At 50.8% G+C, this 26558-nt stretch overlaps 1 protein-coding gene across 2 annotated transcripts in view; it reads right to left on the bottom strand.

The window, feature by feature from the left end:
- DGLUCY (D-glutamate cyclase) overlaps positions 1-25305 on the bottom strand; it is a 62393-nt gene extending 37088 nt beyond the window's left edge. The window contains exons 1-3 of one of the 2 annotated variants that reach the window (XM_066274694.1): positions 25100-25305; positions 4733-4868; positions 977-1130 (exon numbers count right to left, since the gene is read on the bottom strand). In XM_066274694.1, coding sequence (XP_066130791.1) covers positions 977-1130; positions 4733-4835 — 257 coding nt within the window. In that variant the 5' untranslated portion in view covers positions 4836-4868; positions 25100-25305. Of the gene's footprint in view, positions 1-976; positions 1131-4732; positions 4869-24844; positions 24950-25099 lie in introns of those variants that run through there. The other variant, XM_066274695.1, reaches the window with a different exon arrangement.
- Between the last annotated feature and the right edge of the window lie 1253 nt (positions 25306-26558).

Below are 26558 nucleotides of genomic sequence, written 5' to 3' on the forward strand. Positions count from 1 at the left end.
GGAAGGGGGAGGTTCCGGCGTTGGGTCCTGAAGGAGGAATAGGAGCCTGCTGGTTGGGGCGAGGAGAAAAAAGGGCCCCCAGGTGGAGCAAGCAGCGGAGGCGTCAAGCACTGCGGCCCACTGAGCTCTCTGCTCTAAGAGGCCCCGAGCGGGCCACGTGGGAGGTGCTAGGAAAAAGGTGGGTGTCCCTGAAGAACACCCCTCGCCCCGTCTGGAGTCCGCAAACTGATAACAGCAGAACATTCCTAGGAGTTGTCTCTCTCGGGAGAGGGTTGGGACAATGGAGTGTCAGGGGTCGGGGCGGCCCTGAGCTGAGACCAGCTCAGACAGAACTTGGTAGGAGGCTAAGGGGTAAGCTGCAGGGAGGCATGAAGAATTTTAAACGGGAGAGTCATGTGACCAGACCTAGCGGGAGAAAAAGGCAGTCTCGTGGGGCAGTAGAAGGTGGGGGGCGTGGGAGGCGAGGAGGGTGAGAACCGGGCACGGAGCCGGTTCCGGCGCCCAAAGAGTTCAGACGTGGGAAGACGGAGTCCGAGCTGGGGCGCGGGAGAAACGCCGGCTCCGGCAAGCGCCGCTGCTGAAGCAGACGCAGCGGGGCCATTCTCTGGGTGTGTTCTGTGTTGAAAGTCTGGGGAGCATACACCGCAGTGGTAACAACGCCAGGGTTTGCATTTTCCTCCTCATCCTGTGCGGACAGGTGTCTGGCTTTGGTGATGACATGGGTGGATGGCAGCGTTCGTGGGATTTCTCCAGGATTGGACTTTCTTGTTGGTGATGCCACAGATTCTACCCTGGCCAGGGGCAGGGGATAGAGGTATGAGTAGGGACAGGGGAGGGCAGCTCCTTCCTGAGCAACAGTCTTGAGAACCAGGTGTTGTGGGGTCCTGAGGCGGGACACAGGTCCCCGGTGACAGAGACACCTGGCTGTAACGTCCGCCACGTCCAGCCTTTAACCCCAGTAACCCACGGGTCTTACCTGGCGTCAGGGACAGCGCCCAGGGCAGGCACCGCCCACTTGCCTGGCTCGCTTCGGCCCAGCAGGGGTAGAGGGCCACTGTTGGTCTGGCAGAACTTTTCAAAGGCTGGGGCGAGGGACCTGTGCAGGACCACCACGCTGGCTGGCCGGAGCCCTGGGTTTGGTGAGAGAAGGGCCACACGCACAGTTAGTTGCTTCTTGGTAGAGCTTCTTTAATTAACTTTCTATTGCAATGTAACATACACACAGGAAATGCATGTAGGTATACAGCTTGATGAATTTTCAGAAAATGAACACACCCCTGTGACCAAGAAACAGAACACTGTTAGCATCCCGGGAACCCTCTCAGTAACCTCACACCCCTCCCCCTGCAAGGGTAGCCGCCATCAGAACTCCTAACATCACAAGAGTACTTGTGCTTGTTTTTCATGTAATGTTCCTCATATAATGGGATCACACAGTGTGGGTCTTTTGAGTCTAGTTGCTTTTGTTCAACAATGTTTGAAAGAACCATTGATATTGTTGCACTTAACAATAGTTGGGTCAGCCCTGGCCAGGTAGCTCAGTTGGTTAGAGTGTCACCCTGATATGTCAACGTTGCAGGTTCAATCCCCAATTGGGGCACACAGAAGAATGAACCAATGAATACATAAATACATGGAACAACAAATCAATGTTTCTCTCTTTCATTCTCTCTCTCCCTTCCTGTCTCTTTGAAATCAATAAATAAACTTAAAAAATAAAAAATAGTTGGTTCATTCTCATTGCTGTGTGGTATACTCATTACCACAGGGTATTTACCCCAAACTATTGCAGATGGGTATTTGAATGGCTTCCAGTGTGGCATTATTACAAATAGTGCTGCCACAAGCATTCTAGTACATGCATTTTGGGGTACACAGGTGCGCATTCCCGTTTGGCACATGCCTAGGGCTGCAGGGTCTGTCTGCACAGGTTTGGCCTCGAGACATACCGCTCAGCAGTCTCCAGAGTGCTTGTACCAATTTACACTCCCGCCCACCAGGGGCGCGTGAGTTCAAGGTGGCACCATCGTCTTCCCCATCCTCGGTACTGCTGACCTTTCTCACTCCGGCCAGCCCGGCAGGAGAGCAGAGGCCTGGCGTTGGGTTTTACTGTGCATTGCCCAGATAACTAACGGGAGCGAGTGCCTTTTCACATTTCCTGGACCATTTGGGTACCCTTTTTAGAAGAGGGATAGACTGTTCACATGTTTTGTCTGGGCAGATTCTTGCCTGTGCGGGCTCACAGAATCCTTGACTCTCGCTCTAAAGAGGCTGTCTTAACGGAACTGTAGAGGAAGACAGCTGTTTCCCCCCAAACTTGCAAGCTATGACTCCCTCTGGTGGCAGCCAGCCCTCCTCTAGAATGAGCAGTCCTTTGGCTTTGGAGGCTAACACACCTGGGTTTGAATCCTGACGCTGCCTCTGACCAGCAGTGTGACGCTGGGCTCAGCTTTCCCACAGAACATGGCAGTAATCTACTGACCTCAGTGAGAACTCCGCCAGTTGGTTCCTGTGTGTAAATGACCTGACACACGGGAGTGCAGGGAGGTGGGGCTGGAGTTCCCTTCACTCAGCGGAATCTTGTATAGACATTTAAATTATGGTATAGAAGAAATATTGATATTTAATGATATTAAGAGATGTTTGGGCTGTATCATGAAAGTAACAAAACAGTAGGTTCAGTGTATTCCCTTTGATATAAAATCGGTGAGAGAGAGAAGGAACAAAAAGAGAATGCATCCCCACGCTAATCATGTTTATCTCCAGGTGACACGACTGCGGGCGATTTTAATCTTCAGACTTTTCTCAATATTCTAAAACTTACGCGATAAATAGAAATCGTTCTATTACTAGAGACAAAAACAAATAAAAAAAGTTAAGTTTCAAAAAAGAGGATTATTTCCTTTAAAAGGCCATTCCAAAGGAACACATAAGGATGCTCTTTTGGACAAATACCCTTGGGCACAATTTTCCTAAATGCCAGACTCGCTCTACCGACGCATGGACATTTCTTTTCTGCAGGAATGTTGTCAGCGAACACTTTCTGAGTGTTCAGTATGTGCCAAGTTCATTTGTCTACGTAATCGTCTGTATTTTACACACGACAGGAACAAGCTCAGAGAGATGCAGTGACTTTCCTGGGGTTGCACAGCCGGTGCATGGCATAGCCAGGATGCACACCTGAGACAGGTGGTCTGTGGGTCCCTCTCATGTCACCCCTGGGCTGCGGGTAACTGGACCTCGCTAGGATGGGTCCACCACCACCTCCAGCACCTTTCTTCCCGGGACGGTGAAGGGAAGCAGACGCCACCTCTGCAGGGAGGAGTCCCGGGATGGGCTCCTGCTCTACCTGCCTAGAACTCATGCTCTCCGATCCCCAGTGCTACAGGCCGGCTTCCAAAACGAGGACAAACAGGACACTTGCAGCGGCTGCAAGCCCAAGGACGCCGACTGCTCGTCTCAAGCCAGCCCAGCATGCCTCCAAAAATAACCTGGAGTGAGGTGGGCAGAAGCGGCCAGCCCAGAGGCCCCGCACCGCCAAGCCACCCCTTCCTTACCTCCAAAGCCCACTGTGAGAGCAGACTGGGTTTTTAATATCATACATCATAAGGAGACCAATCGACCTCCTGTAGGGAGGACAGCCCCTCTTTTGTAAGTTCTGTCCTCCCTCGAAAAGTGTCCTCCTCCATGTCCTCCGTTTTGATATCGGAAGACTAATCTGTAAATGTCCTTATTCGATTGATGCAGAGTCGGTCCATTGCATGTGATGTGACGTATTTGTATCTAAATGAGTACTTTTTCTTACAATTATTATTAAAAATTAATAGGCATGTAAGCATAATTATAATATAAAATATTACAAATGGTTTTATTATGTATTTATCATATTATAGTGTATTGTTGCAATGAATAAACTGTTTCTTTTATTTACGATATTGTTTTCTTCAATTTATTTTTGTCCTTCTTTTCATTGTACAAAAGTCAGTCACCTATAAATCAGGGAGGTCTCCTGCTCACAATGCTTCTTTGTTTTCTGTTCGACTAAAGGGGCTTCAGAGCCATTGTGTTTTGGTTTTGTTCATCTCCACTTCTGGTCATAGAAAACTTTCAAGCTGCCCTGTTAGGAACGGGACATGGTCTGAGGACTGTGTGCTGTTTGGAGGGGGTGGTGGACCCACAAGGGGAGGATTCTTTGTGGTCTGATGTAATTCATGCATCCCTGGATTGTGAAATTTTGCTGGGTCTCGGGTCAGTGACAACTTTGATATGCTTTCTCTGGCAGGGTCTTTTAGAACCTTGGGTGTCACTCCTGGGAGACAGTGGGGAGATGGGAGCCACCCAGAGAGACCAGACCAAGGTGGGGAGACTTGGCCTGAATCTAACCGGTTTCAAATGCTGCCATAATCTATTCCAGAGGCACTTTTCCGGGAAGGAAAACTCTCTTCACCTGAGACAATGGGTGGTTCTCCCTGTGCAGCCATGGCAACCAAGCAGCGTCACGTGGAGCTGGACCCCGCTGTGTGCGGAGGTAGTCACACCTGGGTCTGGCCCACGTGCCAGCTCCTTCTGGGAAGCTAAGTAGTGACCAGAGCTGACAGCATTCTGCTCTTGCTTCCTGTCTCCCCCGTGGAAGCTGGGCATCTCGGGGATTCCTGCACCCTACACAGCTGGTTTTCCAAAATGTCATGACCAGGGGCTTTTCTTCTTTTTTTCAACACCCAGCACCACTCACCCGCCACCATGCTGGACTTGTTTCTGATGTTCGGTTTCTTCCGCAGAATCAAACTCCTTATGGCAGAGGGAGGGCAGGACTTGAGGTGGAGGGTGAAGGTCATCACTGTACCATCCTTTAATGGGCTGCAGAGAACCTGGATAATCAGGGGATGAAGGGGAACAAATAAGAAAGCACAGCTCCCTTAAGCGGCTGATTCCCCATCAGGTCCACAGCCTATCCACTCGCGGGCTGTTCCTGGTCCCGCCCCGGATGGGTGTTGGTAGGAGCAAGTTCTTCTCCCTCCACACCCCTTCGTGTCTCAGTCTCTGATGAGAGATTCCTAACACTTTAAGACCTTCGCTTAGGCCCTTCCCCTGGCCTGGAATGCTCTCCCTCCATCCCTCCCAGAGCCCTTTCCACTCCTCAGAACTGGTTCAGAATCTTCTCCCTCTATGAAGAAGCCGAAAGGCGTGCACTGGCTTATTTACGGTGGGGCTCCTGAGCCCTGAGAACATTCTTTGAGCCACTAATTTTGGCCGGGACTGCAGTTGACCTGGTGTCCTACTGGACTCTGAACCCCCTTTCTCTCTCCCAGGGAGACAAGTGCCTACCCCTCTTTGATGGCCCCAGAGCACCTACAATAGCCTAAGCACATGGTACACGCCAAAAGTACTTACAGCCAAATGAACACATGAATGAATGCCATGTGTAATCACAAATGAAGTAACAGGCTGAATTTTTTGTCTGCGTGTGATTTCTGTTATTTAGACCTGGGTCCCTAGGAGGTGGAGACTTTATTTTCTTCCCTATACACCCTCACTGCCACTGCTCTGGGCACAGTGCCTGACACAGGGTTTTGGAGACTGAATAAATACAGGGGTAGGCCAAAGTAGGTTTACTTTTGTGAGTATGTAAAATAGAGCTTATTCTTGTATTACTATTCATTCATTATTGTAGTATTTATTTGTATTACAACCCTAAACCTACTTTTGCCCACCCTTGCATTACAGACTTAAAATACAGAGATGGTCTCAAAGTCCCAGGAGATTACATTTAGAAAAGAATTCTATAAGTTAACTTCTTATACTCTTGAAAGAGAGGTTCCAATGTGTTAGCCAAATCTAGGTCACACTGTGTTGGTCCTCTAAGGCAAAGTCCATGTCTTCTTTATCAAAATTCACCCAGTGCCAAGCATAGTGCTTGGCACAAAAGTGGGGAGCTCAGTTAGTGTTTGTTGAATGACTGGCTGACTACAGAATGGGGTGAGAGCACAATTCAAAGGCAGTGCCCGTAAGGAAGGCTCTGGACAAGCCTGACTTCCCACAACTCTTGCTATTTAAAAGAGAAGAACCCAGTGGGCTCCTAAACCATCAAGACTTGTTCTCAACTCTAATCTCAGAGGTAGAAAACTATGTAAACCCCATGGCCATTCTGATGGGGAATTTGAGGTTGTATAAAATCTCTAACAAAGATTTAAAAATATTGCCCTGGATGGGCAGAGATATACTTCAGCCTGGCAGGGACTGCTGTAAGAACGGCAGGATCAAAGCCGTGGGTGTGGCGCCAGGGAGAGGGCAGCGGGTCCTGCCTGGCGGGGCCAGGTGCAGGAAGGTCAGGCGAGGTTGGGCGCCATACCCCGGGGCAGATGCTGAGGCTTAAAGCAGCTGCTTTGGCAGGTCAAGCCTGGGCTTGCCCGCTGGACAGAGAGAGCCTGCCTGTGCCTGGCAGACCTAGCTTCTTGGCCAAGCAGCTGAGGCACCGGCCGAGGTCCTAGATGTCTGTGGTTCTCCCTGGTCACCGCGAAGGGCTTAGCACCTCAACCAGGCACTCAGCAAAGGTCAGAGACAGAACCGTTCCATAACCATGTGGAGACAGCAGCCAGAGCCCTCTGATAATTGTCCTCACTTCATTTCTAGAGGAAAGAAGGAGGCTGACCCCACACCCAATGAGATGAGGGACCACACAGGTACCTGTTGGCCCTCACCCCCTATTTACTTGATAGGGTGTCAGGTTCAAGCTGAGGGCTGTTTTGCAAATAGATTGTAGCCAGAAGACCAAACATCGGAGGATGATTGCCTGTCCTTTCCTTTGCTTTATTTATTTACTGTTTTAATATAAATTCAAGTGGATCTCGGTCATCCTTGTAATAATGGTGCTTTCCTGGCCTGGAGATAGAAGACTTGTCCTGTGAAATGCATGCTGGGAGTGTGCCAGGCACCTGAATGTCACCCACATGCATGCTGGGAGAAAAAGAAGGCTGAGAACCCCTACCTCATGGAGTCATCCCCTTGGAGGCAGGGGTCAAACAGAGCATGGAGTACATGCTCATTGGCTCTTGCCAAAGAAGTGCCCTTACTATACTTACTACACCAACCGGAGAATGCCCAGTCACATACTAAATGATAGCAACACCCACCATGTGTGGGGACCCGCTGTGTGGCAGGCCCTTTACCCTCATTGGTTTACAACCACCACTCCCAAAAAGAAGACATTGTTAATTCCGTATAGACAAAGGAGCTGGGGCTCAGGGAGGATAAAAAAGTTACCTAAAGTCCTACAACTAGTATGTGGTAGAGCCCAAATCCAAAAGCAAGTCTAAATTCACACCTGCTTGATCAATATCTACCTGTCTGTATCTAAGTACCATCCATCCACCCACCCACCCACCCAACCATCCACCCATCCATCCATCCTGTGGTCTGTGGTGTTAATAGGAATGTTTCTCAGTAGGAACAGTGGGGACCATCCCCTCGCCCCCACAAGATGACCCTGAGGCCAGTCTCTTGAGCCTATCTGTTTCTTTGAGGACAAACCACTGAACTTCCAGGCTTTCCACCAGAGTCCTGAGTGAACTCGCTGCTGACAGGTCCTGAGTGGCCCGGGTGTCTCAGGGCCCAGTGAGGCCTTGCTCTAGAAGTGTAATAAGACGGGGGCGGGGCAGGGATCCTCATCAGCAAGCCTTGGTTGGACTTCAAAAAGCCACCTTTCGCCCTGGCCGGTTGGCTCAGTGGTAGAGCGTCGGCCTGGCGTGTAGAAGTCCCGGGTTCGATTCCCGGCCAGGGCACACAGGAGAAGCGCCCATCTGCTTCTCCACCCCTCCCCCTCTCTTTCCTCTCTGTCTCTCTCTTCCTCTCCCGCAGCGAGGCTCCACTGGAACAAAGATGGCCCGGGCGCTGGGGATGGCTCCTTGGCCTCTGCCCCAGGCGCTAGAGTGGCTCTGGTCACAACAGAGCAACGCCCCGGAGGGGCAGAGCATCGCCCCTGGTGGGCAGAGCATCGTGTCGGGTGGATCCCAGTCAGGCGCATGCGGGAGTCTGTCTGTCTCTCCCCATTTCCAGCTTCAGAAAAATACAAAAAAGAAAAAAAAATCCACCTTTCTGCAGCAAACTCTTTCTTTTCTCTTTAGAGAATGACAAAATATCAAACCCACAAATGTCATTTCCTAGCACTGAATATACCAGAGAGGAGCCCCACAAAAGATCAATTCCATAGCAGGACCTGACACTTCCCAAACTCCAGTATAAAAAATCTCCTCTCTGCTGGTCTGAGATGACTGAAAACCCACCATTAGAAAGTCATTCCTCTGCTTTACCGAAGCAACCCACCTCAATTCAGTTCCGGAAGAATGCATCTTCAGAGGGCTGAATGATGGCTGCCCATGGCAGCACTGTTTGTAATAGAAACAACCTAACACAAAATTAACCACGAAACGAACCTTGTTTAGGCACCATCCAGAACCCACGTATTCATTCAACAGGCCTCATGACCCAGAGCACAGACTCGGGGGTAGACTATCTGAATTCTAAGCCTGCTCTACACTTAGGAAGGGATCATTAACCTCTCTGTGCCTATTTTCTCAACTGTACACAGGGACTAATAACAGTGTGCACCTCCCCGAGCTGTGGCAGGATGAAATAGATAATCCAGTGAGGTCCTTAGAACAATTCCTGGCCGGACCCACAGCGAGCGCCGTGGAAGCGTTGCCTCTGCCCAGGGTGCTGCCGACAGCGTGGGGAAGGCAGCCGCAGCCCACGCTCACGGGGGTTTCCTCCCTGGAGTCAGACATTAACCACATAATTACCACTGTGCCTGTCTCCCTGGAGAGACAGGAAAGTAAATAGACTGAACCCTCCCGGGCCCCAGGCACTGCAGGGGGAGGGGGGAGAGGGGAGAGGGGCTGAGCCTAAAAGGGAGGGAGGGCAGTGGTCAGAACAGCGGACAGGTGAGGCCGAGGGCGCTCCGGCAGGGGCTAGCAGGAGCACCGGCAGGGAGGCCGGTGGGGGGAGCTAGCTCCCTGCGGAGGAAGTACATGCTGGAGTCTGGGGAGCAGGGGCTGGAGGGTCAGCAGAGGCCAGCTCTTGAAGGAATTTGGACCTACCCCCAGCGCCATGGGAAATCATGATGGTTTTCAGCGAAAGAGTGGCTTGGTAAGACTATTGTTTCTGAAGACGGCTCTGGCTGCAGGTGGGGGACAGACTGCAGGGCAGGGAAAGTGAGAAGCTGGCAGATGAGAGGGGAGGCCAGGCCAGGAAGTCTCCCTTCCAGACAAGAACCTCACAGGAGAGAGACTGCCGTAACCCTTCCTGTGCCCTGCTGGACCAGCCTGTGCTCAGCATGCTCTGGGGGGTGGGGGTGGGTTGTTTCTGTGAAGCAGGGACACACACATGCACACGCACACGTGCACACACACAGGGAGAGTTTTCTGTTTCCCTTCAGTTCGCTAAGGCAGAACTTCTGATCTGTTTCATTTCTTGCGGTACCTCTAGCACCTACAGCAGAGCCTGGCACACGGAAGGCTCCCAAGACATGTGCACTCGCAGGGGCATGGGCACAGCAGGTGACACCCACAAAGGCAATCAAGATGAGTCGACCAGGGAGGCAGGAGAGAAACCAGAGGGCTCAGAAGCCACGGGAAGCGAGTGTTTCAAGGAGGAATGTAGGGTCATGGAGGTCAAGGTGGATAAAGCGTAAGCATCCATTGGACTTGACCACCCACACTTGCTCCCTCTCTACTGTGTGGAAGCCGTCACGGCTCTGTAGTCCAACGAGCATGGGAGCACCTGATACATACAAAGGACCTGACCTTGAGGGGTACAGAAGATAACAGGAGACACAGTTCATTTCCTTGACGCCCCCAGTTGAGCCAAGATCACATTCTTCACAAGCATAGGCGTAAGGTATTATGAAAGTCCGTTTCTGATTTCTGTAAATGTCTCCTGGATCCCTTCCTGAGAGTCCTACACTTGCTGATGGAAGAACAGAATAAGTAGGTGTGCAGACCTTGTCTCCACTAATTTCTGTGGTGGGAGTTGTTCAACATATGCCAAGGCAGTTGCTGGTGGCAGCCTAAATACAACTCCAAGTTTGCAAAACATGTGGCCATAATGAAAAAGGCATCCTACCTGTGTAAATATTTCAAAAAAAATTTTTTCATTACAGAAACAGAGACAAAAGACTGGGCAAATGCAGGAAGTCTTGTGTATTGGTTACTATGATGTATTTAATAGTTGGGATACCAGTGCTCCCAATATGCAATGGATTGTTAACAAGTATTTTCAGCTGAAGTCAATGGAGGTTCCTTCTCCTTCCCCTTCCTGAACAATTCAGTCCTAGCATCAGGATGTGGAGCTGAGCAAGGTAGGAGTCCATGGTGGGGGGTGGAGGGCAGGACCCCATGGTGGCCCAAAGCAGGGCGTCAGAGCCCACGTGATGAGTGAGGCATTTCCAGGGAGGGTGGCCTGGCCTGTGGTGTCACCGTCTGTTCAGGGTAAGGGGGAAATGCTTCTTCTGAATCGCGGGCAATGGCAGCCTGGTGTGTGATATTGGAGGGTAAGGACTGCGCATGTGTGTACATGCACGTGTGAGTGTGTGTGTGTGTGTGCGCGTGTGCTAGAAAACATCCTTTAGCTCTGCCTGGGAGCGGCAACATTTCAACAGTACTGAGCACATCTAGTGTCCATGGCCTGGCTTCTAAATTCCCTTTGCCATTAAAATGAATCACGACTCCTTGGAGAAACGGTTGATTCCACAACTGGGGCAAAGAAGTCAAAAGACGAGCCTGGAACATCTGTCAGGTCAGACGGCGAGGATGTGCTCTAAGAGCAACGAGCCCGTGTGGAAAGGACACAGATTGAAGGGACTCTGCCTGGTCAAACTGGGGACAATGGGAGCTTCAAAATAAATAATGATGGGAATGGAGTGTAATTCACTTAACTAATACTTAACATCCATATAAATATATCAATAAAAATAATTCAAGTTCATGAGAAACGAGATATTTACAAGCTTCAAAGTATCTCCCCATAAAAAGCCTTTTAATTACAGAGGAAAAAACTAACTTTACATTAGAGAAACCTGGTAGATATCACTTTAATCATGTGATCTAAGGAACCTGATTAGTATAGGAACAAATCAACATGGTGAGCCCCTTGGTAGCGGGCAGGACAGGGATGCAGGGTCGCTGCTCTGAATAGCCAAGTGTAGCTTCCCACCAAAGAAGCCAAACCTGCATCTGATCGTGAGGAAACATTAGACAAACCGTAACGGAGAAAGTCTACAGCATCTGTGATCTTCGAAAGTGTCAAGGTCCTGAAAGTCATGGAAGGACCGAGGAGCTGTTCTTCCAGACTGAAGGAGATTAAACAGACATAAAATACAAGAGTGATTCTGAACTGGATCCTTTTGGGATGAAAGACACTCTTGGGATCACTGGTGAAACTTGAATGGAACTGGAGGATCCGATGATAGCAATGAGCCTGAGTTACCTTCTTGGGTGTGACGGTTGTGTTGTGGTTAGGTAGGAAAAACGCAGGAAAGTATTGGAAGATGATGGGGCACCCAAAAATCTTATTCTCAGAGAGCTCAAGAAAAAAAAAAAGATGATTTTTCTTATACTACCCTAGCAACTATTCTGTGTTTCAAAAATTTTAAACAAGGAATAAATTATAGAAAAACTAAACTATAAATAAAAAAATATGGTATGTACATATAATGGAATATTATTTGGCCTTTAAAAGGGAGGAAATTCTGCCACATGCTATTACATGGATGAACCTTGAAGACATAAGTGAAATAAACCAGTCACAAAAGGACAAATACTGGGTGACTCCACCTATAGGAAACACCTGGAACAGTCAAGTTCATGGACACAGAAAGTGGAATAGTGGTTGTCCAGGGCTGGGGACAGGGAAGAATGGGGAGTTCGTGTTTCATGGGGACAGAGTCTAAGTTTGGAGGATGACAAAGTTTTGGAGAGGGATGGGAAGGATGGTCCCACAACAATGTGGGTGTGGGACCATCTAAACTCTCTGTCACTGAACTGATTGCTGAAAACTGGGTAAGACAGTGAATTTTATGTTACATCTATTTTACCAGAATAGAAGAATAAATTCCACATTAAAATGTCAAAATAAAAAATTGAGGTACACGCAAATTAAATGTTTAGTTTCACAATGTTAGCGTGGAAAGTGACACTGGGGTTGGCGTGTATCTTGAGTTAAATATGAAGTGTCCTCTAATTCCGGCTCCAGTCCCAACTCCAGGGCAGAGAGCTCGCCTTGGGCAAGGAGGGTTTTGTGTGTGTGCTCCACATGGCCAAATAGTAACTTCATGATTCTGTGAAATTTGGGAAAAACCCTTTCTGCTGAACGTGGCTGCGGATGTCCATTCTTAGAAAGTTATAGGCTATTGGAGAGCCTCGTTCTTCAAAGCAGATCTGCTTTTAGTTACTTAGTCAAATAAAGCAATCCAACCAAGTGGCAAAACTCCAAGGTATGACACTGTTACAGGCTAGAAAGGCAAGTCCTTCTGTTTCCTCGTTTGTGGGGCCTGTGAAACTAGAGCACACGTGTTTGCTGATTTAGTTCAGAGGTCTGCAATGCCCCAGCAGACCAGACCGCTGTGGCCATGGAACAACACAGGGACCCCAGTGTAGGGTCAGGGTATGGTGCTCCTAACAGTAAATGCCAAGTCACATGGTTCCATGGGTGAGTCCTGGGGGTAACCAGGCAGTTGCTTAAATGTCTGGGTCTCTTCCTCTCCACAGCTCAGCCAATGGTGTGACTCACAAGCCTACTTCAGGGTCACTGTGAACAGTACTCCCTGGCTGGAGGGGCTGCAGGCTCTATGGACTTGTGCTAGGAAGGGCTTGCTATGACAATGACCTGGCACCTCCTGCATACGTAGAACATAGGGTGACCTAGCCAGCACAGCACCGTGACACTTCGGGCTTTGGTCTCTTCATGTCATATGCCAATCATACCAGGGTAGACATTTTTTAGTGCCTTCTGGTTTTATGATTTTCATAATCTGTACCTACCAAGGCAATAATTTATGAGATAATGATGGTAATAATTAACTTTTTAAAATTGATTTGAGAGAGACAGAGAGAGAGACAGAGAGAGAGATCAATTTGTTGTTCCACTTATTTATGCACTCATTGGTTGATTCTTGTATGTGCCCTGACAGGGGATTAAACCCACAACCTTGGCATATCAGGATGATGCTTTAATCAACTGAGCTACCCAGCTAGGCCCATAACTTTAGAAGTTTTAAAAAATTTCTTTGTCAGGGGTATGTGTGTGTTTGTTTCTTTAATTGAGAGTAAAATTAATTCTCAGTGGGTAAGTTCTTAAAATTATTGGTCTCAGAGCCATACATTAATCGAAAAGCATCCTTGCCCTGCCCTGAAGGAAGTATGCCATCTGATAGCATAAATGCAGACAACAAATAAACCTAATAGAGCCCATTACAGACAGAAGTAGATATTAGGGTACAGATATAATAGTACATGTTCTTTAAACTGAATCCTCTTATGCTAGGCTCAACATGAAATAGGTTTAAAGGCTGTATATATATGCGGGTTACATTTCAGAAGACATATAATTGGTCTAAGTCCAAATAAAAGGAACTAAGCTCATCCAGGTTCATTTATATACATCTATCAACAGATTTTAAGACACTGAATTTTAAGTGTCTTAAAGCTTACTATCGGCATGTTTTTTAGGTGTGCAGAGACAGTTCTGTCACCACTGTGGGATGGCTTGAGCGGTTGTTTCAAAGGGTCTTTCGGTCCATTAAAACTGCATTCAGAGAGAGCTGGGCCTGAGCCTGGACTGCCCGCGGTTTCATCAGCTGAAAAGCAGTCTCAGGTGTGATAATGCTCTTCCCTGCTCTGCTTTCTGGCTGAGAGCCTCTGAGGTTTCATTTCATGAGTACTCCTGGCCAGAAAATGCTTGAGATGCAGTCCCACCCCACAGCGCTCTACAACCCGTTGTATAAACTCAGTGACAGTTCTACATCCAGGCAGGATGAGGACAGCGTGCTTCCAACGGTGGGTGATCGCTGTGCTGGGCAGAGTCAAAGCTCCTTAAGTGACTTCCCTGGGAGGACTAGAGGACTCAGAAGGCCCCTGATGGGGCCTTTGGGGGTCGTGTGCACCATCAGGGACCTCAGGCAGTCACAGTGAAAAAGTCAGACATCTCAAGGGGCCACCCTATAGTGACCCTCTCGCCTGGTCTGGGGTCAGGCCCTTCGAGGGTCCTGCCTCATGCAGCAGCCAGAACACAGCAGAACCCCGCTGTCCCCAGCGTGTGCGCATCACCATGGGAACGGCTGGCAGCCCCACACTGGGCGGGCAGGCGGTGTGCGCCATCTATTTCTATGGTACCTATCACCATGGCACCTGCTTGCTCTGAGAAGCACAAGCTAAAAACAGAACACAAAGAAAAGGGGGCAATGCACCCCCCTGCTGGCACCTCGCCTGCAGCTGTTGTTATACCTCAGACGGCTTGCGTGGACCTTATCCGCTCCCAGTTTCCGTGTTTTTGTTGTAAATGCCCTTAAATAAAAAGCTTACAGTCGGCATCATCTAGGGGTGATGTGGCCCAAGGCTCCGGGAGGGAGCCCGCACAGGAGGTGGCTGCTCCCCGGGCCTGTTCTGGGCTCTTTAGACGGTGTTTGGGGAAGGGGGCAAGTGGGAAGTAGGGGAGAGGGACACCAATGTGCACAGATGGCCCCAAAAGGACCTGTGCTCCTTCCAACAATGGGATCGCAAGCTCTCCTGAGAGCTCATGGGACATTGTCTCCAGGGCTGGATCCACAGGCCAAAGAAACCCTGAAGGTTTTCTGTAAGTGACAGAGCTCACCCTTCCAGTTTCTGGGGTCAGACAGAACTTGAGTTCAAATCCAGGCTCAGCCACTTGCCAGCCGGGTGAGATCAGTGGTCACCCTCTCAGAGGTTAGGTCTATTCATCTGTGAAATGGGGATGAAGAGACACACTCCACAGGAACAGGCCCCGTGCTGTCACCTCAGCCTTCGTGGTTGCTCCTTGGTCACCCATCTATAAAATGGGGAGAATAATTGCAGCTGCCTAGGGGGCTCTGTGGCGGTTCAAGGAGGCGAGGTGGGTGGAATGCTGAGCACTGGAGATGCTTGGAGGTGTGCAGAGGAGGAGGAGGAGAAGGAGGGAGAGGGGGAGGAGGAGGACAGCAACCACAGCCAGGATAGGGGTGCCCGGTGGCCCTGCCTCGCCAGGGCCGGACGTCTTGCCCTCTGTCCCAGTGGGGCAGGTACAAGGGTAGCCCCTTGCCCCCCAGATTCCTACAAGTCCTTGGCTGCAGCAAACGGAACTGAGGACAAGCTCATGCTCTGAAGCAGGTGTCATCATGCATAGGGTCATCAGCCTGGGGACTTGCTGTTATACACCGGACAATGGAATTCTCACCACCTGGAGCAAATTGCCCCGTGGCTGCCTGCTTGTGGATTCGGGAGTCTGGCGGGCCTTGGGCTCCAGTCTCCCTTCTCCCACCTGTGAGCTGAGTGGCTCTGAACAAGTCACTCAGCTTCCCTTCCCCTCTTCATCTGTGAGACGGGGATGATGCCTCAGGGCTCAGAGGGCGGCTGGGAGCGGTACCGGAGGACATGCAGGGACAGCCCCTGGCCGGGCGTCCCCCACCACGGCGAGCCCTCCTCGGTGACAGCGGGCTCCCTTTTCTCTATTTGCCACACTGAACGTCTTAGGGCAGCATCAGTGTTTAACAACTAGAGGATTATCTTTCATAATAGAAGGAAACGGGCCCGTTTCCGGAACTTGCTGGTCAATGCCCAGTGCAACGCCAGGCTCCCTGCAAGCCCCAGCGCTGGGACCGTGTCCTGCAGTGCCCCCGCCACCCTCTCAAATGCCATTTCTCACAACGCCCTCTCAGGAATGCTCCACTTGGCCAAACACAACTGTGGGCTCTCAGACACAGCTTGCTTGTTCCTTTTTATTCTATTGTATAAAAGCAATTTCCCCGTTACGAGCTTTGAGGGTGTCTCTCTGCCAAATCGCACAACCCAAGAATGCCCAGTTTCCATTTGGGGATCCGTGTGCTTCTGAGGAACTGGACTTGGCTCCGAGGTTCTGGTTGTGGAACCTGTGACCGAAGCTAGGCCAGTCCCCTAATTCTATCCCCTATGTGTGGGGATTGGTTCAATCAGAATGACTCTCAGGACTCCACCTGAGAGTGGGGACAGAGGTCCACAAGGGCCAGCGATGTGGGGTCTGGACTGCTCGAGCCATCTGACCATCATAAGCAACCTGACACTGAAGAGCACCAACTCAGAGCCCTGAGCCACGACCGCCCAGCACAGGGACACCTAGATCCAACTGCATCTCAAGCGTGACCTCCTGGTGAGTTTCTTAGATCCACAAGTCAGTACGCTCCATTTATGTTTAAACCAACTGAAGTTGGATTTTCTGCAACATTAGGATAAAGAAAAGCACCTGGGACACTCCTTCCTCTCTGTAGTCTCGGGTCCTCACCACATTTGGAGCTTACGTTTCAAAGTTAGGTCTCGAAGCAAGCCCACCTAATTCCATTTCTTCCTTACCCTCTGCCACTGTGTACCATCAAGAATTGACCACGTATGCAATAAAACCCTTTGAGATTAGTAGTGTCTCCATTTTTCCAATGAGGACAACTGAGGCCCAAAAAGATGTGAAGTTCTTCTCTCCAAAGCGACACATTTCATAGGTGGTAAGCTCAGGACTGGACATGAGGACCCTTGTCGTAGGTAGGCTACGCATGTTTTGATTTCTTTTCCTAAGTATTAAATTCTTTCAATTCTCCAGTTGGATTATAAATTTCTTCAGTCCAAGGCTATTTTTTCTTCCTAATTTGACCATCCATTACAGTTAACTTAAGTGTTTCGAACCAAATGGTCAGTGAGGTCGCCTTCGGCCAGGAGCACCCCAGCTCAGGGGCCCAACCACGCCTGGAGGTCTGCTGAGCACTTTAAAAAGCACCAGGCACTGGAGTAAATAAGTGCTGGACATAGATAATCTCTTTTTTTTTTTTTTTTTTCATTTTTCTGAAGCTGGAAACAGGGAGGCAGTCAGACTCCCGCATGCGCCCGACCGGGATCCACCTGGCACGCCCACCAGGGGGCGATGCTCTGCCCATCTGGGGTGTCGCTCTGTTGCATCCAGAGCCATTCTAGCACCTGAGGCAGAGGCCACAGAGCCATCCTCAGCGCCCGGGCCATCTTTGCTCCCATGGAGCCTCGGCTGCGGGAGGGGAAGAGAGAGACAGAGAGGAAGGAGAGGGGGAGGAGTGGAGAAGCAGATGGGCGCTTCTCCTGTATGTCCTGCCCGGGAATCGAACCCGGGACTTCTGCACACCAGGCCGATGCTCTACCACTGAGCCAACCGGCCAGGGCCTTAGATAATCTCTTTTTAAAAAATGGTTCATGGTCTTTACGTTATTCTTGGACCCAAGGGGCCTTTCGCCAAGGCCTGTGAGTGGGACCTGTTTGAACCGAAATCAGGGGTTCTGCTCTGAGGAACAAACACAGAGGGCAGGGCCCCTGCCGGTGGCAAGGGGCACATGACCACGTGGAAAGGCCAAGGGCGGGGCTTGCTTCTGGGTGGTCTTATTATCTGCGTGGTCTTGCACAAGTGAACTGATGTACATTTGTCAGATGAGGACGGAAGGCCGGCACCTCTCCGGGAGAACTGATTGCATCAGCCACACAGCCAGCACCATGCAGGGCACAGTCTTGTTTCTCCCACTAAGTTTCCTCCTCTTCACCGGGCACCACCTAGTGAGGCTTTACGGTCGGACGCTAGGAAAGTCCCTTGGCCAGGACAATGGCGCAACTGAGACAAAGAGCTGACCGAACTGCCCGAGCCATTTACAGCCAGACACTGAAGGTCACTTCCTTAGAGATAACAGCTAGGTCTCAGCGTTAGTTTAGCTCCAGCCCCAGGTGGGCTAAGCCAGGACCAGCTACAATGACTAATAAACCCCTGCCCTGGAGCTGACCCATCCGTAAAGACCGTGGCCCTGAGAGGGCACACCTGGAAAAGCTGATAGATGTTCTATTGAAATTCTCCCCTAAACTCTAGGTCTTTAAAAACCCTCAAAACAAAGGACCCAGCCTGCAGGCTGCCACCCCTCTCCCCCTTCCCTGCCCTTTCTTTACCCCACAGGCGTGTATCTCCTAAACTTTAAGGGTCCTCACAAGACTTGCAACCAGGGAGCAGTGGGCAGCGGCAGCTCGTCCCAGGCCAACCCCCTGAGCCTGTCTCCAAGGCCCCTTTTCTCTGACTTCCCAGGGAGCCAAAGCAGCCCCACCTAGGCCCTCTCTGATTGCTTCTCCTATCCCAGGCCCTTCCTGTTTCACTGTCCTCAGCTTTAAAAAGGAGTCACCTGGACTCGCATTGTGAAATCTTTCCCGCATGAAGAATCAACACGCTACTTACTGGTTGGCCCTAGGCAGACCCGAAGGGCCAGGCCACCTGTCCGCTAGCACTAGTAGCTGGCCCTCACGGGCGTGTGTCCATTGGCCCCTGCTCTGTGGATTGTGGCCAACCCTACCCCGGAGCCAAAGAGAGACACGAGAGCTTAGGAGAACAGGGCCACCAGGGGAGGGAAGTTTCCATCCCACTCCTTGCCAAACACAGGTTCGCCTCTGGAAAGTGGAGGCCGCCAAGGAGGGGCCGTGGCCCAGGCCGCTTTGTTTCGTTACAAGGTCATTGTGTTCGGATTATAACGCAGTCTTTTTCTCCCTGCCTCTGCCTATCAAGCCATGAACCGTTCCAGATCTGACCGCTGAGCACCAGGTCTGGCTTGACTAAGCAGGAAAGGGGAGCGGCTGGTGGCTCAGGACGCAGTTTCAGTTAAGATGTGACCCTGTTCTCAGCACAGCCAGGCCTCCCTGGGACCTGAGTGTCACCCCAGAGCCGGTACACACACACGCAGGATGTTCATCAGGACAGGGGAATGTTCTTGTAGGTAAACCTGATTGAACTGCATTTTTCTGGGGCTTAGGTGCCCGAGGGACAGTGAGAGATAAAATGCCTTTACATTTTACCATCTCTTCTAATCTCCTCCTTCCTCAAAGAAGGCAGGTAGGGCCAGCCTTTGTTCCACTCCAGAATGAGGTACGGAATAGTTATACCCTCCTGGCAGAAGCAGTTGAGTTTCTATTTATGGGACGCAGTGTTTTCAAAGTGTAGATCTCCAGGACACCTGCATCAGAATCCTGGAGTGCTCATTAAAAATCTAAGCTTCTGGCTCCGCAAGATTCCCGCTGAATTAGACTCTACACAAGACTGAGAACCTTGGGTAGCGGTTAAGAACATGGGTTTTAGTGTCAGATAAACAGGGACGACCGCCAAGCTCCGGCTCCATTCCCTACTGCCTGTGGAGCGTGGGCAGGGCAGTTAACCTCTGCGGGTCTCAGTTTCATCCTTGTGCACAGGGACTGCCGAACCGCCAAGGACTAGGGAGCTCATGAGGTTGTTCTAAGGGCGAAATGAAACAATACATGTTTAGCAATGCTTGGCTCGTGGTAAAGGTTTAATACATGATGACTTTTAATTTAATATCTGTATTCACACAGTCCTAGGACCCTACAAGAGATAATAAACTTGGCCATCACAACCAGTGTTAAGATCCCTGCTACAGTACTTTCCACTGTACAGGTTTGGACAAATCTACAAGACCAGCAACCAGACCTGGATGTACCAAACTGACACAAGGAGAGGGCAGCAACGTCTGAGCCCCACCAACTGCCAGCCAGGAGAGGGCAGCAGGGGAGAACAGAGTCTAACCCTGTAGCCCTGGAAATCCCAGTGCCCAGGTATCGGGGCATTCATGTTAAATCTGATGGGGGTGGCCCTGGCCGGTTGGCTCAGCGGTTGAGCGTCGGCCTAGCGTGCGGAGGACCCGGGTTCGATTCCCGGCCAGGGCACACAGGAGAAGCGCACATTTGCTTCTCCACCCCTCCGCCGCGCCTTCCTCTCTGTCTCTTCCCCTCCCACAGCCAAGGCTCCATTGGAGCAAAGATGGCCCGGGCGCTGGGGATGGCTCTGTGGCCTCTGCCCCAGGCGCTGGAGTGGCTCTGGTCGCAACATGGCGACGCCCAGGATGGGCAGAGCATCGCCCCCTGGTGGGCAGAGCGTCGCCCCTGGTGGGCGTGCCGGGTGAATCCCGGTCGGGCGCATGCGGGAGTCTGTCTGACTGTCTCTCCCTGTTTCCAGCTTCAGAAAAAAAAAAAAAAAATCTGATGGGGGCTCAGCAGTAGAGCGTCGGCCTGGAGTGCGGGGGACCCGGGTTCGATTCCCGGCCAGGGCACATAGGAGAAGCGCCCATTTGCTTGTCCACCCCTCCCTCCTTCCTCTCTGTCTCTCTCTTCCCCTCCCGCAGCCAAGGCTCCATTGGAGCAAAGATGGCCCGGGTGCTGGGGATGGCTCCTTGGCCTCTGCCCCAGGCGCTAGAGTGGCTCTGGTCGTGGCAGAGCAACGCCCTGGAGGGGCAGAGTGTTGCCCCCTGGTGGGCAGAGCGTCGCCCCCTGGTGGGCGTGCTGGGTGGATCCCGGTCGGGCGCATGCGGGAGTCTGTCTGACTGTCTCTCACCGTTTCCAGCTTCAGAAAAATACAAAAAAAAAAAAAAAAAAATCTGATGGGTGCAGGAGTGGCAGCACGGGTTACCAGTGGGTGGCGGCTGGCTGGCTCTTGGTCAGCTCACAGACGATGTACTTTAGGAATTCACACAAGCATCAGTATACTGTAGGAAACCACCAAGCTTCACTGAAATTTAGATGTTGGGAGACTAGACTAAGCCCGGGGCTGGCAAATTTTTTGTACAGCCTTTGAGCTAAGAATGTTTTCTTTTTTACATTTTAAAAGGGTGTTAAGAGGGAGTGAGTGGGAAAGGAGGTCTCTGTGAAGGATATGGAGAAAACTGGCCAGCACAGCAGGGTGGGAACATAGAGCAGAGAGCCATGGAGGGTGGGGGGAAGCTCAAGGTGCGAGGGTGACAACAGTACCCACACTCGAGAAAGGTGGCATCAGATCAGGGAAGAACAGCACCAGCTGGGCCTCGGGCACGGCTGTCTCCCAGGACTTCTGTCTGGGCACTCAGTCCTGGGGACAGAAGCCAGACTGCAATGGGCAATGGAGGACTGAGGGGGCAGGCAGGCAGTGTAGACAGCCTGTGTGGACAATTCTTTCAAGATGCTTGGTTGTGGAAGGGAAACTGAAGAGAGAATGGACAGACACGTGGGACCCAGAACAGGGTATATTTCAGACTGAAGTGACTGTGCACGTTTTGGCGCTGATGAGAAATGCTGGCAGAGAAGAGGCGGAGGATGTGAGTGAGAGAGGACAGTGCATGGGGAGGGGTTCTGGAGGAGCTGGGAGGGCATCTGAGCACAGGGGAGGGCCGCGGGGGCGGGAGCACACCTTCTCGCGGAGGGGGTAGGGTGGAGAAGGAGAGTAGGAGGTATGCTGGGTGCCTGCCAGGGAAGACCTTGAGGGAGTTTCCCGGTCCTCAATTTCGTTCAGTTTTATCAATGGGAAGGATGGAATCTCTACCAGTGATGATGAGAGACAGTCAAACAGAGGTTAAAAGAAGGGTTGACAAAAGAGGGACAGGCAGGAGGCGATGCCGACAGGATGGGGAGTATCTAGGAACTTCTACAAGGGTTCCCAGGCAGCCTTAGGGACCTAGGACTGCAGGTTCAGACAGACACGGCGGACCAATTCCTTCAGCACCCCAGGAAGGAGTAGAGCAGAAAGGCTCCAGAAGTGGGGTCCAGCTGGGTGGGCCCACGCAGAAGGATAACTAGACAAGAGTGATTAGAGAGAGATGGAGGATAGAAAGGAAAACCAACTGCCACAGTCAAATACAGCTGCCCCCTGAGTGACTTGTCACTGGTTCAGGTGCTTGGCAGAGGGGTCAAGGTCCCTTCTGTGTATGGTCTAGATTTCCTCCTCAGCAAAGCGGCTGGAGGCAGAGGAGGTGCTAATGGAAAGAGAAAGATTTGTAGAATCAGACAGATGTGGGTTCAAAATCATCCTTACCATTTCCCAAAATAACATTTTGTTTCTAAAATGTGAAAAATGCCTGCTTTGCAGAGCTTACGAGAATTCAATGAAATAATTAATGTAAAGTACACCTGCAAGGTTGTAATTATCATTAGGTGCCTGTCTTGTTATTTAGAGCCCTAACTTTTGCTTCTAGTAGGTACCCAGCACATAGTAGGCCCTCAGCAAATACAAATGTCCTTCTTCATCTGGTGAGGTCGGTAGTGTGGGTCCCCTTCCCTTATTCATCAAAGCACCTTCTCTGGCTTTTGATTGAGCTCCCCTGAGACAACTGACAGCCCCTTCCTGGACCTGTCCAATATCAGTTATTGCAATAAGGAAATGGAACATTTATCTAGATTTCCTTTCATTGAGACAGGCTATTATTTAACCTTCAAGAAAGTATTCAGGACCTTATGGCAGCCCATCCATTCACCGGACAAATGGCTTGGCTTCTTTATCACAGCCCTGCGGGATCATAGATAATCCCTGAGGGGAAGGAAAGATGGTTCCCTCGTCAACACGTGCAAGGGTGGACTCCAGGGTAATGGAAGGAACACAGGTACTCTGCCTTAATGAGCCACCCAGACCCAAGATCACAAGAGATAGTGACTCTCTAGGCAAGGGGGTGTGAAGTTTATGTTACATGTTGAAGAACTTATCAAAGGATCCAGAAAATTAAAATAAAAAACAGAGCCCCACGCCACTCTCGCTGGGAGGTTTGGGCAGTAAAGGGACGGGCTGCCCAACGCAGTCAGTAGTCAGTCCAGCCTGCAGGAGATGATCGCACTGTCGCCAGAGGTGTCTATCTGAAACATGGAGCCAGGAGCTGAGCTCGGTGTTTCTAAAGGACACAGCTGTAGAAAGGCCTGTGTGCCAGGCATTGTTCTAAACACTTTACACGTGTTAACTCATTTAATCCATACAACACTCACCAAATGAGGGCTGGTGTCCCCATTTAACAGAAAAGGAGGCACAAGAAGAGTCGATGCTTTTCCCAAAGACTCAGAGCTACTGACTGGCCTAACCAGCAGTCAGACAAGGATTCTGGAAGAGATTATACCCTTAATCCCCATGTGTATCAAAGCACAACTTTTTACAACTCCACGCAGTCAAAAGGACACGACTTAATTCTTCAGAGAGCTGTGCCTGAATATTGACGTGTCTTCTAAGTGACTCCAGGACCACGGCTAGTCATTCAGCGTCTCTCCTAGTTGGTTTCCCCCAAGAGAGCACAGGGAGGGACCCACACTACCGACCTCACGGAACCACTGGAATGATAAAACGAACCCATGTGTGCTTAAGAAACGCTTTGAAAGCTATAAGTGTGGCTTAAATATTGTCTCAAGGGAGCTGGGAAATCCTTAAAACCAAAATAACAAAGTGCATTCAATTAAAAAAAAAAATTCCAATACCATCTAGCAATCTGGCAGGTCGCCTGGAAATTCTGCCGAAATCTGCCAAGGAGAGGGGGTACGTTTGGTTTTGTGCATCTGTCATCTCGACTGAAAAACGGGGAGATTAATGGAAATTAATTGAGAGAGAGCATACCTGTGTGTGAGGTGTGCATGCACACGTGCACACATACACACAAACACACACCGACACAGGCTCTCGATAGAAGAGGGTCTTATTATCAAGAGCAGGAGTAGCAGCAATCTTCAAGGCCTATGGCAGCCAGGCAGGTACAGAGGTTGGGGAGCGGGATGGGGATCGCAGAATGCCCACAGTGTGAGTGGGGACTTTGGGGACCAGGAGCTCTGGCTTGAGCTGCCCTGCTGGATGTGAGCCTGGTGTTGCCAGACCTTTCAGAAATGCATGTGAAATTTCACTGTTTTCCAAGGGTGCACAAATTTACAAATAAAACATGTCAGGGGCCACCAGTTGACTTCCTGGGATCTAGCCCTGCAGCCAGAAGTCACGTGTGACTCTGTAAGATGCTTCATCAGCAGGAGGTACAAGCGCAGTTCAGCTTTCCCTCCACTCACCCAGCCTGCCCTGCGCTGCCTCTCCCCACCACACCTCCCTCTTCTGTCTTCCACACCGAAACTGGGTTTCTCTGCGCCCTCCACTCTTGAACCTCTCTTCCCCTCCCTTGTAGCTTGTACCCAGTTATCCTCTGCGTGCCAATCAATGCCAGCATTCTACTTTCTGCCAACATAATCTCAACCAGCTACTTGCCCCACCACGTGATATTGTCTGCCTGTGTTCTCCTGAAGTAAGGTGGGTTACAGTCAGGTATCAGTTGTCTGTAACGAAGGAGGGGGCCGGCTGGCACAGATAATGCTGGAAGCCACGTGGTTTTGCCCTTCGCATTCGGTGGTGTACAAGTCAGAAGCACACCACTGCAGCCACCTGTGCCACATTGGTCCTGGCCCCCAGTGGAGACTGAGACAAGCAGAACTATAAGCCTTGGAGAAAATTCACAGAGCTCTGCTTCGGGGTGAAGGACATGCCCTGGTTGCTCCTTACTTCCACCTCTTCTCGGAGGTCCCTGCTTGTGTCGTTTGGATGCCCTGGAAACTTTGACCTGGCCAAGTGCCCCTGTGTCTGCGACAGCTTGGAGTGCCTTCACCCCCACTGCAACCTCCCATTTTGGTCATTAGCTTCATCATCTTATCCCCAGCACTCTCCTGTCCCAAAGGCTGATGGATACCTCCGACAGGTTTCAGTTTTACTCTTTGCCTTCCCCTGACCTTGGGGGTTCACAGGGAAATGACACGGACCACAAGGACCACTCAGGAAGGAGGACCGAGAGGAGAAACGCTAACCCCACCTGAGATGTTGTCAACGATCACGTGCTACGTTGTCTTGAGCTGAGAGCCCCGAGACTTCTCAAAGAGAAACAGAGCCAGCCCCACCAGGGAGAAGGTCAGGAAATTTTCTGCCCTGCTCATTGGCTGTGCCCGCCGTCTGTGGGCGGGCCCTCTGCAGCGGATTGGCTCCTCAGGTGGAAGGGGGTGGGAAGGTCGCCCAGGGGCGGCGGCTGGGCGGGCGGGCCTGTGCTGTGCTCGGTTCCCTCTTGACTTACTGTTTGTTTGGGGCGTCTGGACTAGGGCTACAAACAGTTCCTCGCTTTGTGTCCGCAGCTTCTCAGAATGTGCTTCTCTCAGAAAGACATAAAAGATCCTCTTTCTTGGGCTTGCCTGCAGCCCCGGGGCTGTTCTGCAGGGCTCGGATCGGCAAGCTCAGGCCAGCCCCTGCGCTGACTGTCGCAGCGGCACACTGCTGCCTGTGCTCACGTGGCCTGTACCATGGCGTTTGGCCTCCTTGGCAGGCAGCCAGCCCCAGTTCTTAAAGCCACAGAGCCTCTGGCAGCTGGGTGAACCTTGCATGCTGTGTCCCATCCTCCCTGCAGGAGTTAGCCCTCCACCCCTGGAAACAGGATGCATAATGCAAGGGCGTGGCTGATATCACCCCGGGAACTTTGAAGAATTCTGATGCCAGGGTCGCAGCCCCAGAATTTCTGATGTATTTGATCTGGGAAAGCAGTGTGGGCACCTAGTTCCTTTCTAGACCTCAGTCTCCCTGTCACTCATGTAGGTCCGTTGTTGTGAGGATTAATGAGATAATGGGCATGCACATCAGAGCAGCACCTGGTACTCAGGAAGTGTCCAGTTGTGATTTGTGGCTGGATGCCTCTTCCTTCAAGGTAAAACAGGATCTGCTTTCTTCTGACCTGACTGCTGCTTCAAAGCCTTTGGGACTTCTCTTTTGTCCTAGGATTAAGCCCGAACACCATACAAAGTCACTGTCCAAACCTGTGTGCTTCCCCTTTCCTGCCCTTCCTGAATCTTGGCACCCCCACCTCGAGGCACAGGTCACACCCCGCACCCTCTGTGGTCCTCCCTTTCAGCGCCAGCCCCTTGCATGTCCCAACCTGGGCCTGGCTTACCCTTTCCGCCCTCTGTCTCTATCTTGCTAACTTCCTTTCTCACATGACCTGGTGAAGGTGTGTCTTCCTTTTCTGGCTCCCAAGTACAGGTGAGGTGCCCCCTGTGTGTCCCCATAGCACGCCATGCTCCTCCTCCTGAAGCCCTTACCCTTAGATATTGTGTAGATTTATTTCTCTCTGCCGATAGTGGCTGGATGCTCAGGGTGGGCAGACCCAACTTTCTTAACACTGAAATTTAATAATACTGGAATATGTGAATGAGTGAGAAAATCAATGGGGTTAGAACAAACAAAATAGAAGCAGGCTCATAGATGCAGAGAACAGACTAATGGTTGCCAGAGGAAAAGAGGGTTGGCGGACTGGGTGAAAAAGATGAAGGGATTAAGAACTACAAAAATTTGTAGTTACAGATAGTCACGGGGATGTAAAGTACAGCATAGGGAATGTAGTCAATAATATTGTAACAACTATGTATGGTGCCAGGTAGGTGCTTGAAATGTTGGGGGGATCACTTTGTAAGGTCTAACCATTACACTGTACACCTGAAACTAATACAAAATAACATTAAATGTCAACTGCAATTGAAAAATAAAAT

This window comes from Saccopteryx bilineata, chromosome 4 (genome assembly GCF_036850765.1).
Source record: "Saccopteryx bilineata isolate mSacBil1 chromosome 4, mSacBil1_pri_phased_curated, whole genome shotgun sequence".
Lineage (NCBI taxonomy): Eukaryota > Metazoa > Chordata > Mammalia > Chiroptera > Emballonuridae > Saccopteryx > Saccopteryx bilineata.